We start from the raw sequence: 16,884 nt of genomic DNA on the forward strand, positions 1-16,884 counted from the left end.
ATGTTTTCTTTCAATTTTAAATTACAATTACTTGAAAGATAATTAGGACTTACTTTTCCTTAAGAAAAGAAAATCCTTGGCTTTTCATGTGGCATTATAAAGCTTCATACAGCACAACCAATCCTTAGGATTATATTGATTCTCTGCAGATCTTGATGAATGCATCCAGTCTCCACTGATCTGTGGTCCAAAAGCACAGTGTTTCAACACTGTTGGCAGCTACTTCTGCTTATGTGACATTGGATACACGGCCCCTGCTGGAGTCACATTGACAAGCAGCTCCAACCCTTGTCAAGGTAAGAAGTTTCCCCAGTAGCTGCTGCGACAATGTCACATGGAACAATGGCAAAACATTTTGGTGGCAGATATAAATCTTTGAGTTTAGCAATATGGTGTAATGTTGGTGAAGGTTTCCAAAGTGTTAAACGAGTGTTACTTATAATTTTCTTATAATCATTATATGCCCAACAAAGTTTAAAAATGGCATCCTTTGAAGGCACAAGACATGAGTATTTAACTGCTAATGACCACACTCAAGGGCAATTAAAATGCACAAAGAGATGAAAATGCGATTTAAATGCAAATTGTGATTCTCCAACAGATATTGATGAGTGTGTAATCAACCTATCAGTCTGTGGCCCACATGCACAATGTATCAACACTGCTGGGAGCTACAGCTGCTCCTGTAATGTTGGATACACGCCCCCTGCTGGAATCACTCTGACCAGCAGCTTGAACCCGTGTCAAGGTAAGAACTGTTCTTCAGTAGAGCAAACTGTTTTCTGTTATTCAATGTCCAATGAGGAAAACTGACATGGACACTAAGAGAGAAAAAAAAACAACTTTATTTTGTTTCAAAGATGGACTGATGGATACAAAAGTACTGTAAGTCATGTTAAAACTGTATTTGTTTTATAGCACCTGATCCAAATAGAGTTGCTAATTATATTATGCACATTGCCAACCATTTAGTATTTTTGTTTAGTGTTTCAAGATGCATCATTTCAATATCTTACCTTTTTTGCATGGGAGGTATTTAGAATTGCTGAATATTGCTCTGATGACTAACTACATATACTGTAATAATACATAACTGTAATATTAGCAGATACAGTACAGTGCCCTGTAGACATATTTACCATTTTGTTGAAGTGAATATTTTTAATGAAAACTGAGTATTTTCATGGGGGAAGGGCATTAAATATCAGAGAAAAATGCAAGGAGAAACCAAAAGCTATCTAGACGATTTTACAGGTCCCCAGCTTCTTAAGAACAAAGAAAAGCTACCTCTTGTCTAATTAATGCACAACAAATGAGTTCAATTAAGTGATTAAGAGCATAGGTGGAAAGAAAAGCTTCCAAGACTGGAGTTGTGCAGCCTTGGCATAAGTATTCACCCCCCCCCTGCGTCAGTACTTAGTGGGAACACATCTGGCAGAAAATACACCTGTGAGTCTTTTTGGATAGACTCTTTTTTGACATTGCTCTTTGCAACTCCAGCTGACATGTTAACCTATAGTATCCCCCTTAAAGGTACGCAACTGGAGCATTTAGGCTTGGATTAGAAATATTCATTTTTGAAAATACAGGTAAACCATTTTGGAAAACAAAATGGGAAGTCAGTGGAAGGAGGTGGTTTCGTTTGCAAAGTGCATTGTGTTGAAAGTGCATTAAGGGACAATACTGCGGGTTATAACAGGGATGACACATTGGTGCAGTGGCTAGCATTGCGGTCTTGCAGCGCTGGAGCCTAGTGTTCAATACCTGGCATCCCATTCAGGGTGTACCTTGCCTTGTGCCCTTTGCTTGCTGTAATAGGCTCCAGCTCCCCCCTACCCCTGTGTTAGATAATGGGTGAATTATAACAATGGATTTTTCACAGACACTGATGAGTGTGCAAGTACAACTTTATTGTGTGGTCCACATGCATACTGTATCAACACTGTGGGGAGCTACAGCTGCGCCTGTTACAGAGGATACGTCCGTCCTGTTGGAATCACACTGACAAGCAGTTTAAACCCATGTCAAGGTGAGTTCTGTTTTCATCTAGCTGCTCATGTTCAGCTTGCTTCATTCTTTGTAGTTTCTGCTACAAGACTTGTAACATAAATTCACGAGGAATGACAGCAGCCGAAAGCTTGGGAGAAATTAGAATCGTTTATTGTGATGTGGAGATTTGGCGTAACCCGCTTGGCTGAGGGCCAACCTCCCGGCCGTCGGACGGGGAGGATAGGACCCCCATGCGACCAATGGGGTAGCTGCAAAGGTGGAGAGGGGGTGGAGGAGGGATGCAGAAAACGAACGAGGAAGAGGAGAGAGTGACATTTGATATTTATGGAGACCGGTTGCTTACGTCAGGATTAGTGAGAATTGCGGCAGCTGTGTCGAATGAGCGCGGCTGCCTTCATTCCTCCCGAACTTTCATTAAAAACTCCATTAAAACTACCTTACAAGAAGGTACGTGACTATGACTAGTGACTATGGATAAGAAGATGCACATTACAAATGGGGGAATTGCTCATTAGAAAGTCATTCCAATTAAAACCAAAATATAACCCTTGCTTTTAATTTCAAATGTGAGTCAATACTATTCTGATTTTGGTGGTAATGGCCAGAGTGATGCTGAATTTGATTGTCTACAGACAGCTATGAGTGCGTGTACAACAGTCTTTCAGTCTGTGGTCCAGAAGCTCAATGTGTCCTCAATGACCAGACCTACCACTGCTCCTGCGATTCAGGATTCATTCCACCAGCAGGGGTCACTGCGCCAAGCTATTCGAACCCGTGTCAAGGTAGGATCTGACTTTAAGCATTGCTTGTATTCAAATCAGAGAAACAAATGCTTTTAAGTGTTCCAGTTTTTAAGCTGACTCTTTGATATTGATGATTGGTAGAAAGGAATCAAAGATTTTAAAGATTCTATGATATTTTCCCTGAACTAAATGTATTATAGTCTTATTATTGTTGTACACCTGGGATTCTTTATTGTGACAGAATGATCACTTTTAAAAAATGTGTATTCATTATCTGTAATTTAATAATGCAAAAACAATAACAAGGCATTGGAGCTACCTTCTTTTAGATGAGAAATGGTTATTCAAATTAGAGCTTCTGGTTTCTGGCAGCCGGTTTTATGCTTTTACTTTAAAACTCAGCATGTGTTTAAAGAATTTGCAGATTTTGTAAAATCCTACATTTGTCTTTGTTTTTGATTTACTAAAAGTGCATAAAGTAATTTCTCACTTTTCCCGTGAAGTAAAGTGTTTCTGTATATATCCAAACTTCATTCAGTCAGAGCTTTGATTTCTAATGTAAGATACAGAGTATATTTCAATGTTTTTTCAATAGATTCTTAGAATTGTTTACATGGGAGACAAGTTAAAAAATGTCTGTAATGTATATTGATGTCTAAAATTCAAAACCACAATGCAAGTATATATGCTACAACTGCAACAAGGGACAAAGGAGTATAACAATGACTTGGATTCTTTGCAGACATTGACGAGTGTACAAGTACACCCTTGTTCTGTGGTCCAGACGCACAATGTATCAACACTCCAGGAAGTTACAGCTGCACCTGTGACACTGGGTACATCCTTCCTGTTGGAGTCACAATGACAAGCAGTTTATATCCATGTCAAAGTGAGGTCTTGTTTCACATAGTTGTTCTGTTGAATTTTCTCCCTTCTTTCTAGATCCTATTCTTTGATTTATAAAGTTAGCAAGTCTTGTTAAAATGATCATTCTTTAATGGGTTTTCCTTCATGGTTTTAAGGGTTATGTTTTCTAGAAACCTGAAGGTGACTGGTAAGACCAGCACAGTAACCACACGCTCTCTGGGAGATTAACGAGTGTGTCTCAGTAGATATCAATCCCTCCTCTGTGTGGTCTGGTCATGGTGATCCCTCTTCAATGCTCTTTAATACTCTATCTCTCTTTCCACAGTCAGGAAAAATACTACACTCAGATCAACACTCCAGAATTGATTGCCAAAACATATATGTCCATCCATCCATTTTCTAAACACTTCTTCCAATTTGGGATCACGTGGGAGCTGGAACCTATCCCTGCAAGCAATGGGCACAAGGCAGGATATACTGTAGTCATGAGAGCAGTCCATCGCAGGACACACAGACAAATACACACACATAGGGCCAACAAAAGTCCACACTTTGCCATTAGTTGCTGCATAGTTAACATCAGAGAGTTCAAGTCTGTATCTGTAGCAGGGAAACACAGACAAGGAACGAAGCTTTAGAACTTAGTAGTGGTTCAGGGCAAGACGATAAAGAGCAAAGCCTTTACCAGAGCACAGAGCATTGTCAGAGCAGATCTAAATATCCTGAACCACCTGAAGTGGGAGTGGTAGTATATTGCCCACAGGTGATGGAGGTTTCCTGCCTGATCATGTATCCACAGCAACAGGCAGTGACTGACAGGAGAGTGGAGGCATGGCCGGCTGCCATGCCAACACTAACTCACTGTGCAGTGCTCCAGAGGGATCAAACATGACAATGTAAACTTTAAAATGACTACTTTTCCTTTTGTATTAGGATGTGGCTAAACTCTGGCACCCACATTAAGTGAAGGAGTTGTTAGTAATAAAGTCACTGCAATGAAAAACAATGCCACCTCTTCAAATGCAGATTAATGCTTTTTAAACTTTGGTGGTGATGCCTAAAGAGTGATGTAGACATAATGTCTTACAGGCAGAAATGAGTGTGTTAACAATGGTACCTCAGTCTGTGGGCCAAACGCGCAGTGTATCATCACCAGCCAGAGTTACAGGTGCTCCTGCAAAAAAGGATTCATGCCACCGTCTGGAGTCGTTGTGACAAGCTATTCAAACCCCTGTCAAGGTAATGATTATTTTTAGAGATTGTCAGAATTCAGTGATCATATATAGTACATAAATGGTTTTCCAAATGGTGTCTCATATTATTTAGAAGAAACAAATAGGTTTTATAACATATTCACAGGATTATATGTAGTATGAAATTTATACAATTTTATAAAAGTTTGGGAAGAGGCTAACTTCCTTAACTTACCTACATCCATTCTCTTAAACATAAATACTGTATCTCACCTGCTTCATTCTCAAACCCCTCTCTCCACCTCAACTTCACTCTTGCTGCATAATATGACAATATGCAACATTCTTAAATGTAATCCCTTTTCTTTGATTGATAAATACTTAATAGCTATCTTCAACCAGAAGGGCAGGGGTAGGTTATATACTATATAGCTACAGTTTCACTGTACAGTATTTTTAGGTTTAATTTTTACAGTACATTAATCATGTTTTTATAGAATTTCCCACATTTTTTATCCAACCTTCACTTTTTGTTTTCAGAATTTAGTATTTATACAGAAGATGCATGCTTCTCAGTGTTTTTCAATATATTTCTGAGTATTTGTGTATGAGAGAGAGTTCAAAAAGGCCAATATTTCTGTGATGAGGAATGCTGAAAGAGCATTAAGGGAAAAATGATTATGATAATGCATTCGATTCTTCATAGACATCGATGAGTGTGCAAGTACATCCTTATTATGTGGTCCAAACGCACAATGTATCAACACTCCAGGAAGTTACAGCTGCACCTGTGATACTGGATACACCCGTCCTGCTGGAGTCACATTGACAAGCAAGTTTAATCCATGTCAAGGTGAGATCTGTTTTCATGTAGCTGCTGTCTTTAGTTTGCTCTCTTCTTTGCAGATCCGGAGACAAGACTCATGAAATCTATATAATTAGGATTTAGTAATTGATTGAATGAATGGCAAGTGATGGTCATGATATCAGGTCATGAAATGTGCAGTCTGGTCATAGAGAGCTTTTTGTTATCCAAAGGAGCATTACTACTCAAATAATTAGCACATCTTCTTGCTCTCTACTCAAAATATAAATAACATGTTTTATGTTCCCAATGAGTTTCTTGTGTAAGCTATAAGACCACCTTTAAATTCAACAGCAATTCAATGCTATTTCAATTGAGAGCACTCTGGTGATGTTGAACATGGTCTTTTGCAGACATGAGTGTGTGCACCAACAACAGCCCCTTGGTGTGTGGTCCAAATGCACAGTGTGTCATCAGTAACCAGAGCTACAGCTGCTCTTGCAACACTGGATACATCCCACCAATCGGAGTCACTCTGACCAGCTACATCAATCCATGTATAAGTAAGAACTTCTCGACAGGTTTGCTAACTTTCAGCGATCAGAGAAAGTGGTTTTAAGTGCCAGTGGGACTGTACAAAGCTGATGATTAGAAGACACAAATCACTAAATGTTCTGCCATGACTGCTGGATCACTGTCATGTCCACATAAGGTGGAGCTTCACAGCGGCTATTAATATTACGGAGAACCCACCTGTGAGTCAAGAGAGAGACAAAACAGAGAAGCTGCAAGTAGCATGGTGTGCATGTTAGGCCAGGGACACAGGCAGAGTGTGGTGCAGGCAAACACAGTCCAGATCTGTGTTCAGAAGCAACTGTGGCTCAAAGCCAGACACTGTGAAGGCACAAAAGGGAATTCCCCTATTGTAATCAACACAAGCAGACAACAAGGTTCATAGGACGAGAAATACAGTTCTGAGGCACAAAGGGGCAAATGCCAGAGACATGTTCAGAGCAAAGCAAGAGGTGAAGACATAGCACAAGGCAGGGAATTTGAGAACTAGGAATGCAGGGAGGCTCCAAGAACTCATAGAGCAGAAAAAAAAGCAAAGCCTAATTTTGAGATGAGTTTTTTTCTCATCCATTAAAAGCCGTGTTCATTCTCAAAGAGGATTTTAATGAGGAACATGGTTATTTTATTCTGCTCAGAGTGCAGAGCATAGTTCGAGTAGACCTTAAGTAATCTGAACCACCTGAGGCAGGCATGGTCATAAATTGCCCAAGTTGGTACAGATCTCCTGTCTGATTGCATATCCGTGACGAGTGGCACTGACTGACAGGTGAAAGGAGGCATGGCCGACTGTCATGGCAGCACTATCTTATTCTGCAGTATTCCATCAAGAGTGAGTCTGACAATCACATTTCACAGGTTGTATTATAAGTAACTGTAAGGCAAAATCGTTTTCCTGCATAAATAAGAGTGGCCCAAGAAGCACTATTTTCCATTAAAAAATCTGTATATATTCATTTAAAACAGTTTTATTTCTGTTTACTTGTGGCTGTTTAAATGTGTGAAACACCTTCAGTGCGTAGTTCAATCAGACCTGGGCAGCCGGTTAACTTGTCATTTTTATATAATAGACAGAAATGAGTGTGTGTACAGCAGCTCCTCAGTCTGTGGTCCAAATGCAAAGTGCACCACTACTGACCAGCAGTACCGCTGCTCCTGTGAAGCTGGATACATTCCACCAATAGGAGTCACTGTGACCAGCAATTTGAACCCGTGTCTAGGTAAGAAATGTTCTTAGAGACTGCTAGCATTCAGTAATCCAAGAAATAAATATTCCATGGGTTAATAATATTCCAAGGATTAACATGATGCAACTCTTTAATGCATTGATTAGCTTTAAACACATAATCATTATAATAATTATTCATTAGAATAGTTGGAAGAATAAAATATAATTATTTGTAGCATTTTCATGAAGTGTTATTATTAGCAGGTTTATTTGCATGCAGATAGTATTTTGCAGTGTGGCTTGCCATATATTGTAGAAAATGTATATTATGTAGAAATACAAGGAACAGGTCTGTAGGTTCAATAAAGTGAAATTAAGCAAGTTTAATAAATTAAATGAGGCAGTGAAAAACTACATGAGTAACCCAAGGGCCACCCAATAAATTACAATTTCAGTATTGGATACATTCCACCTACTGATGTGACCACTCAGATGCCAACCTCATATTGTTCTTTTCCTACTAAGAACAATTTGAAGTGCTATCCGCATGCAGCATTCATTTTAGTGGTTCTAAATCTTTCACAACTGTGTTTTGTGTTCTTGTGGATTAGAAAAATAACAGCATTTATAACATTTTCCCTAATTGAGTATAAATGAAACCTAAAATATGTCTAATAAGGATTTCGTCAGGAAAGAGACTCTCAGGTTCTAATGTGAATCTCATGTGGAACTGTGGGAGTTTTCTTTCAAACCTGCCGGTGTCCACTAGGAGATAATGTGCCCACAATCACAAGACTGGATTTCAGCATTTTGAAAGAGACATACGTTTGTTTTTTACAAGGACATAAGGTCGATTTTCTGTGGTTTCGAAACTAGAATTTGCATGGATCGGAAAATCAAGTTGCTAAAAGAATCTAAAGCTAAGGAAGATTGATCTACATGTGCTTTGTCTCTGCAAATGTTTTAATATGGGGGCAAAACATTTTATTGCCTTACATACAGTAGCCTTACACAGCTCTCCAGGCTGAACCACACCATAATGCAGTTTGTGAGTCAGAGTGAACCTTAGTCAAATAACTGTAAAGAGCGATTTGATATAACCACTTCTATGCTTCTACAGAATATACCTAAAAAAAAGCCAAGCCTAATTTTAAGATGAGTTTTTTTCTCATCCATTTACAGCTGTGTTTATTGTCAAAGAGGATTTTAATGAGGGACATGGTTATTCTGTTCTGACACAGAAGTTAATTGTGGGTGACATCCATTAACAAACTACTCAAACAATAACTACCATACCCCAGATGCTGAGCAAGTACACAAAAGGAAGCAAAAAAGATTTAACTGTACCCCAGATGCATGAAGAATACACAGTTCACAGAACAAGGGACAATGTTTAGAATTTTCTTTATCCTGAAAATGAACAATGTGCTAATCAGCAGGCAGGCAGTGAGGCTTGGAGAAGTAGACTAAGCTCTTCTGACTTAAGTTTTCTCTCTCACTATGGGTCAGTGATTCTTTGTTATGTCACAGCTAGGAACAGGGCTGTACTGAGATTCAACATTCAAATTCAAGCAGGGGTGGATCCGAATGACCCTGTAATGAGGAGTGCCATTCAAAAACAGGTAGGAATACCAACGAACCAGATCTTTTATTAAAGGAACATGTTTTTCACCTGTCTGCAGTCAGCCCGACTTTTGCACATTTTTTATACCTCATTAAATCTGCCAGTTCTGACACTTTTAAGTAGAAATTCATATTTTTACAGTATATAAACAATCATCTCCACAAATTCAAAGCAAAAAAGGAAGGAGCAGACAATTAATATGAAAGAAAATAAAAAACTCAAGATTGGTTAAGTAATCAGACCCTTGGCTGTGGTTAAGGGTAGTAAACTTAATTCATCTAGGTGCTGACAATTGCTTTGATCTCTGTCCATGTACAATATAAAGTATGTTTGTTCTGAAGTCATGTGAGTAACTACCTCTGTAAGTTCCCTCATTCAGAATTTCAAGCACAGATTCAACCATGAAGACCATGGACCTTACAAACCAACAAGTATGTCCAGCAAATAACCTGTATTGTTTTTTTTAGGCTCTAGTGGAACTGTCCAAGCGTCTTCCTATGAAAGGTATGATGGTGTACTGGAGGAATCGGGAAGGTCAGATTTTCCATAAGGAAAAGGAAGAAGGTGAGAGAGCTGGACCGGTTTGGTTTGTGAATCACTGAGAAGCCTGTTCGTCTTCTACCTATGAAATGGCTTATTTCTTAGCTCTGTTGAATTGTTTACTTGACAGGTCAGTGTGTGACCCAGTGAAACTCGACAAGTCTGAAAGCAGTTGCATCACCAAGCAATAACTGCCACCTTGCTGTCTAAGATTGCTCTAGGATTCTGGGAGATGTTTTTGCCAGTGTATTTAACACCTTTTCACTCATTAAATCACATACTGTGTGCAAATGTCGAATGTGTTTTGTCATAAATATTAAGGCTATCTCATTTTAACTTTATAGAGATGATTTATAGAGATAGAGAATTAAAGGCAATCAACAAAGGTCCATGGTCAAGAAGGTATTTTTTATTACTTTTTCCTCCCTACATTCACGTGTGGAATTTTCCCATCATTCCATATGGTCATAAAACTACCTGGGGAATTTTCATCTTCTGTTGGATGAAATTGCTTCAGATTACCATGCTGACATGAGGAACATACTATATCAGCGTGTGCATACTAATAAATAGGTTGCTTTATATTTCACCCAATTTAACCATACTGCATTAATGTTCTTAATTCTCAAACAAGCAATGCAATTTGCTTATTAGAATTATTCAAACATGGAAGGCATACAATATCATCAGCCTTTGTTCATTACTGCTTTGCCCTGTATCTACATTGTCTCTACATTGTTTTTTATTGTACATCTTCTTACTTACTGCCACACTTGCATTAAACATCCATCTTATACTGACCTTACACTCAGTTTCTCACTTTTTTTTCTATCTTGTTTACTTTGTGATGATGCCAGTACACTAGATATCAAAAGACCATCATTGCAGGCATGTCACTTATTTTTGGGTAGTCTCTCCCATCTTTCACACCCACTCCAAGATCCTAGACCTAACAGTGGTTTTCTCATGGAAGACAACACAGTCATCTTCTGCCTATTTGTACTGCACTTGGTTCTGTTCAGAAGAGTCATTATAATTGCTCTTCAGCAATCTGTCACTTAAGATGACAGGCACAAAAAAAATGACACTAAGTTTCTTCATGTGTCCCATTTGAATCATTGACTAAGTTGTCACTGTTACACTGGTGTGTTGAACTCAGCTTAACCTTTAACACCTACTGTAGTTTCAGTCTTCACATAATTAAGTCCTATAATGACTCTTTCCCACTCAGAAGCAAGGACTCCATCATGAATAGCAACTATTAAGTTCTCCCATGACTTTCTCGACTGGCTGATCCTGTTTGACCAGGTTCAGTGTTAATTAAAAAAAGAAAACCATGTGCATGACACAACAGAAGCTGCGTGTTTGTTTGTTTGTTTTTTGCTAACTACCATCTACAATCACATGTCTGTCTATTAATATGAAAGTGTTCTCTAGACCCCTCTTTCTCTCTTTCATTTATAAGTTAAAAAGCACGCAGCTACACTGGCTAACAATGCATACAGTAACTCTCCCTCCTGTCAACCCTGATTCAGCTGAACAATCCTGAGCCTCTGCTACACACTTCATCCTCTTTGAGCCTGGCAAACAAATTACCCAATGTCCACCTGTCCAGCACCTGCAAAGCACCTCAGTGTTTTGCAGACCCAAAGTGTTTTTTGTAAGTAACTTACACTCTCTAGCCTATAAACCAAAATAATCCAAAACTATAGGAACTCTACCACCACACAGTACAGGTCTCAGATACCCTGTCCTATTATGCCACAGATTGTTACTTTGGTCTCCAAGCTGTTCTTAATACGCCTTGCAAAACAGCCCAGAGGAGCCCATATTGGCTTGCTATGCAAGTTGGTGATTTACTTTATTAAGTGCCTTCCAAAACATCCGGACTTTTGCACATTTTTTATACCTCATTAAATCTGCTCGTTCTGATACTTTGAAGTGGAAATTAATATTTTTACAAAATATGAATAAAAAACAGAGTCTATCACACTTGCACCTCATGTGAATTGTCTCTGAGAGTTAATTACTCATTAAGAGCAGCTGTGATTATTGAGATTCAACAGTCTGCAATCTTCATACAGTATATATATTGGGCAAATTGTTTAAGATAAGGGCTTGTATTAAGCAAATAAATAATCAAATTCTTCCCTTCAAATTAGCTTAGAGTTTAGACCCAAAGACTCAAAGTACCCAAATCAATGCATATGCAATTTTGTATATTATAGTATCAGATGAAACAGTGCCAACCATGACAGAAAACTCAGTTTTTTATTAGGGAACAACAGAATTTCTGTTCTATATTGATTTCCCACATTACATTTTGTCTCTTCTTAGTTGTGTTCTGAGTTTGTGCTTGTATTATCATTTTAACTGCTAATTCTTATTATATACATGTTAATATAAGTATAAAACATCTTTCTTCTTTACATAAAAATATGGCGGAAGATATAATGTTTTCTCCCAAAAATTGACCTTTATAACAAACATTCTTGCATCTCTAAGTCTCTAAGCAAACATTTAATTTCCATTAGCACTCTTCTCCACACTGAGTGCAGTCATATGCAGTTAATGTACAATGTACTCATAGAACTGTAAGTAATCCAGCAGGATCATCTTAAGAACTGGGGTGATGGTTGTATTAAAGTGCTTCACTGTTATGGAATGGAAAGGTGCTGTTATTCTGGAACAGTAAGGGAAGCAGTGCCTACCTTTGTTAATGGGCGATTTTGATTGTGTCATGGTTCAGTGTAGCAACCATTACTCTTCATCATTTGCATTAATTATATCGATCACAGTACCATCAGAAAATTGGCTCATGATTAACACTGAAAGTCAACATCCAAACATAATTCTGGACAATTCTAAGATGGCTTTCAGAAATGGGCAGATTATGAACAAAAAAGAGTGCAACATACCTCCTTTACTGTTCCAGATGGGAAAGACATAACAATGTATAATGCATTGAAAACAACATGAAGTCGTTAACACATAAGAAAAATACATGCATAAATTGAAATCATCAAGTCTCACAATTTAGAAAGACAAATAAAGACGTTGGGTCATTAGTGCAAGACACGTATACTGTACATAAGATTACATGCGTGGTGAAAAAATAAATAAAATATAAAAGCAGGTCAATTGCCTTGGGAAAAAGAATAAAAAGTTACATTGCATTTGAATCTGGGTAGGTAGCCTAAATCAGAGACCTGATGGAAAGAGTTCAAATTCTCTGTGCAAGGGATGGTCATGTCAATAATTATACTGGCCTTCTGCAATAAGAGAAACGTAAATTAACATCTTGTCAATTTTAAAATTGGAAGATTTCTTTGAAATATCTAGATATTTGAAAATATTTATTCTATATGATATAAATGTTTAAAGGTGATTTTGATACTTTAGTTCAATCATCATTAACAAAATCTTTGCAAGGTACTGAAGGAATAAGAACATACAAATAGGATGCTTGGATACATAACATAATTGTAACGAACAGTTCTTTCCGGACCCTATGCGGACGACACAATCCGACGAAGTGGGGAAACACTGGGGAAACGTCATGCAGGAATACGGGGCTGAAGACAGGGGGGCGTGTCCAAGGTGCGCTAGTGGCGAACAATCCAAAAGAGTAGTCCTTAGAAAGTATCCAAAACAGAAAGGTAAGTCCAAAACCAGGAGATCCATCAAAACGCGGAATTAAAACACGAAGGCCGGGCCGGAACCGGCGGACAGGGAACAGGAACGGGAACCGAGGTTAAAACCTTAACGGGACCAGGCGCTTCCAGGTCCCGGACTCGCATGATACGGAAATCAGATGCAGAGCCCGGATGAGCGTCAGCACCTGGCTTTTAAAGTGGGCTGGGAATAGGAAACAGGTGCACAGAATAAAGTCTCACGTGAAAGGGCTGGAGCACCCTTAAGGAGGGGGGACTATAATCGTGACAATAATATACAGGACACGAGAGGAAACAGATTATGATGAAACTGCACAATACACTAGCTAAACAAGACATAGAATACAATAGAATTCAGCATACAGTTATAATCTCCACACTGTAATAAGGATACTGTATATGGAATCCTTAAAGCAAGACCAAAGAAGGATGGTAAGACCCATTCATCAAGTGTTCCTATGTTTCTATGATCTTAAAGAGTACAAATGTCCCCAGTGGCCAAAATATTGGGAACTCACGTGACGTAGTGCACTGGGTCTCTCTAAAAAACAAGAACAGCTGGGACCGACCTCATACAGTATGTACTGTATTTGAAGCACAGTCTAGACTTCGACATTTACTTTTGAAATGGTTCTTATTTTTTCATCCACATCAACAGTGTTATTCTAATTTGAGTGACAGTAGAAAGCTTTCTTGAAGCTCACCAACGTCAGAAATAATCTTTATACAGGTATGTACTACTCAGTGGGACCCAGTTCCAGCTAGTAGCAGACAAAGGGATGTTGCTGATAGCAGCAGATATTATACCAGAGGTAGTCACCATTTGAGCCCCGCCTCGCCACCCCACACATCTCATCGATGGAGTTGTTGGGCTGCCCTACTGCCCAGTGGTAGAACTTTGCTGGGCGATCATCACTCCAGTACCACTGCTGCCAGATAGAGTGCTTCTTCAGGCCCAGCCACACCCACTCTGGAAAAGAGGTTTCGTTCCTTAAAGTCTTGAGAAGCTGCTGGTGTTCAAGCTGGTCCGTGACGCTCACCAGGTTAGAAGAATTAAGGAGGCAGTATCGCAGGGCTTCCATCCAGTTTCTTCTCTCCTTCACAAATCTCAGTTTCCTCTTACTATCTGAAAATGCAAGAATATAATAGAGCATTGATGACTTCTTCAGCTGAAGCTATGGGCAATGGAGAATACTCTCATGGCTCTCCCTGGTAATCACTGATGTGGTTTTGAGTATGATGGGGTCCTTTAAGTTTTTGGGAATTATGATTTCTAATACCCTTACATAGGACAGGAATATCACCAGTATCACAAAGAAAGCACGACAGAAAATGCACTTTTTGTGCTAACTAAAAAAAAATCAGCTTTACAGAGCCATAAGTGAGTGGATTCTGACTGCCTCTTCAACTGTGCAGTTTTCTTTGGAGTCTGCCCACTCCAAAGGAAAGCTGCAGTATGAAGATACAGAGAAGATCATTGGCTATCATTCTGTCCTCCCTTGCTGATTTGTACAATTTCAGAGCAAAGAAGGGAGTAGGAATGATTGTTGAGGACCTCTTCCACCCAGGCTATCACCTGTTTCAGAAACTCCCCTCAGAAAGACACTTGTTGTCTATTAAACCCAGAAACATTCGGTATTTGAACAGCTTCTTTCCTAGGGCTGTCTTTTTGCCTGAATTCCTCGTTGTGTATGCACTGTCTTAATGATGCCTGTATGTAGTAGAATGCTTGTTTGTGTATGGAGAATGCTTTTGTATCACCAAGTACACCAGAGTAAGCCTGAAATGTACTTGGAGAATAAAGGGGATTCTGATTCTTATTCTATGATTTTGAAAAGCTTAGAGATGTCAGGGAGTGGTTTGCAACATCACTTAGCACCAAATTTTTTAAATTATTTTGCCCTGAGAATAGTTAATGATACAGAAGAGAAACTGGACTACAGAAGAAACGTAGCTGGCCATGGTCTGAAAACCAATGCTCACAGTGTTACACGTTTCCCCCAGGTCCAGCTGGGTTTTTTCCAGATGCCCTGATTGATTGGCCTTTTTATATTTTCAGAATGTGTGCAGGATGGGCTGGCATCTTATCCATGGTGTGGTCATGCCCTGAGCCCTGTTCTTCTGGGATAGGCTCTGCTTTGTTTTGAACCTCGGTCCATGCTAACAACAACTGCACCCCTTTGCTCCAAGTAAACACCTTTACTGCTTTTATTCCTTCCAATGAATTGCTTGAATTATGGGACAAATTGCTCACTAGAAGTTAGCAATATGAAAAGGGCTGTGTCTCTATATTTAGATATAAAACCCAGACCATCTCACCACTCACTGAGCATCACTGAACAGTCTAACGCAAAGCGAAAGATTTACCTACATTGACACGGGTTTGAGCTGCTTGTCAGTGTGACTCCATCTGGGGGTACATATCCAGTGTTACAGGAGCAGATGTAGCTCCCAACAGTGTTGTTACATTGTGCATTCGGACCACAGATTGAGGTTTTGCCTGCACACTCATCAATATCTGTGGAAAACAAAGCAGTTCCTACAATCACTAAAAGGAACATTGAAATGTTTTCAATTTTTGCACCTCTAGGCCCAGATGAGTCCTGGTTTTGTCCTGTCAGATATTGCCCATTTAAACATAAATGTTACTTTAAAATCTTTTGCAACTACAATTTGATTTGTTGAGTTGCAAAATTCCGACTTAACAGCGAGGTTGCAGAATTAGCTGCTAACATTAATCCTATCATCTTCATCATTATTTTTTTTAAATACAGAAGATTAGTATCCTACCTAATTAAAATGACAATCGTCACTAAATAGCAGCAATGAGTTTGTTTAAAAATGAGCAGTTCTTACCTTGACAAGGTTTTGAGCTGCTGGTCAGAGTGACTCCAGCAGGGGGCATGTATCCAGTGTTACAGGAGCAGCTGTAGCTCCCAGCAGTGTTGGTACATCGTGCGTTTGGACCACAGATTGAGGGATTGACTGAACACTCATTGATGTCTGTGGAAATTGAGGTTTTGCTCATGATCACTTTGTGGAAATAGAATTTTTATATAGTTCTCTAACACTCTAAGTTATTTTAATGCATTTAATATTGTGATGAGCTTTTAATGTTCTCCTTACATCTGGCAGAGCTTTAATATACTGTACATCTAGAGAGCCCACAGAGCTGAAGGTGGAACCTGCTGGGAGTGTTCTTCATACTGGGAATGCTGCCAGCATGAGATCTCTTGTTCATGCCCGTGTTTTGTGTTATTTGTTTAGGCTCCTTAGCTAATTATTGCATAGTAAGTTCGATTTGAAGAGCTTTTTGCCGTCAGAGACGTTGCCCGGAGGTCACTACGAGGAAGTAGCTCTTCTTGACCGCTCACTGACCTTCAAACAACATCTCGAACAAACAGCAGCAAAAATCCAAGCAAGAAACAACCTCCTGCGAAGACTAGCTAGCACTAGCTGGGGTGCAAATTTCACCGTCTTACGCACCTCTGTGCTTTCTCTGGCCTTCTCGGTAGCTGAGTACTGCTCTCCTGCCTGGCACAACAGCAGCCACACGAAGAAGGTAGACACAGCCCTGAACAACAGCATGCGCATTATAACCGGGTGCATTAGATCTACGCCCACTGAATTGCTACCGATTCTCAGCGGCATCTCTCCACCTAACCTTCGCAGAGAAGCATCAACCTTGCA

General features: G+C 39.3%; 2 protein-coding genes across 2 annotated transcripts in view; one reads left to right on the top strand and one right to left on the bottom strand.

Annotated features, from left to right (window-relative positions):
* The window catches only part of LOC148838243 (uncharacterized), a 34,730-nt gene extending 27,305 nt beyond the window's left edge, over window positions 1-7,425 (top strand). Inside the window, exons 5-13 of the mRNA XM_088910145.1 lie at window positions 150-296; window positions 602-748; window positions 1,883-2,029; window positions 2,643-2,792; window positions 3,496-3,642; window positions 4,710-4,859; window positions 5,520-5,666; window positions 6,032-6,181; window positions 7,259-7,425. Coding sequence (XP_088766271.1) covers window positions 150-296; window positions 602-748; window positions 1,883-2,029; window positions 2,643-2,792; window positions 3,496-3,642; window positions 4,710-4,859; window positions 5,520-5,666; window positions 6,032-6,181; window positions 7,259-7,425 — 1,352 coding nt within the window. The remainder of the gene's footprint in view (window positions 1-149; window positions 297-601; window positions 749-1,882; window positions 2,030-2,642; window positions 2,793-3,495; window positions 3,643-4,709; window positions 4,860-5,519; window positions 5,667-6,031; window positions 6,182-7,258) is intronic.
* Window positions 1-16,222, bottom strand: part of LOC148838242 (uncharacterized) — a 60,553-nt gene extending 44,331 nt beyond the window's left edge. Inside the window, exons 1-2 of the mRNA XM_088911162.1 lie at window positions 16,051-16,222; window positions 15,566-15,712 (exon numbers count right to left, since the gene is read on the bottom strand). Coding sequence (XP_088767288.1) covers window positions 15,566-15,712; window positions 16,051-16,222 — 319 coding nt within the window. The remainder of the gene's footprint in view (window positions 1-15,565; window positions 15,713-16,050) is intronic.
* Window positions 16,223-16,884: the final 662 nt, after the last annotated feature.

This window comes from Atractosteus spatula, chromosome 3 (assembly GCF_055471065.1).
Source record: "Atractosteus spatula isolate fAtrSpa1 chromosome 3, fAtrSpa1.hap1, whole genome shotgun sequence".
Taxonomy (NCBI): domain Eukaryota; kingdom Metazoa; phylum Chordata; class Actinopteri; order Semionotiformes; family Lepisosteidae; genus Atractosteus; species Atractosteus spatula.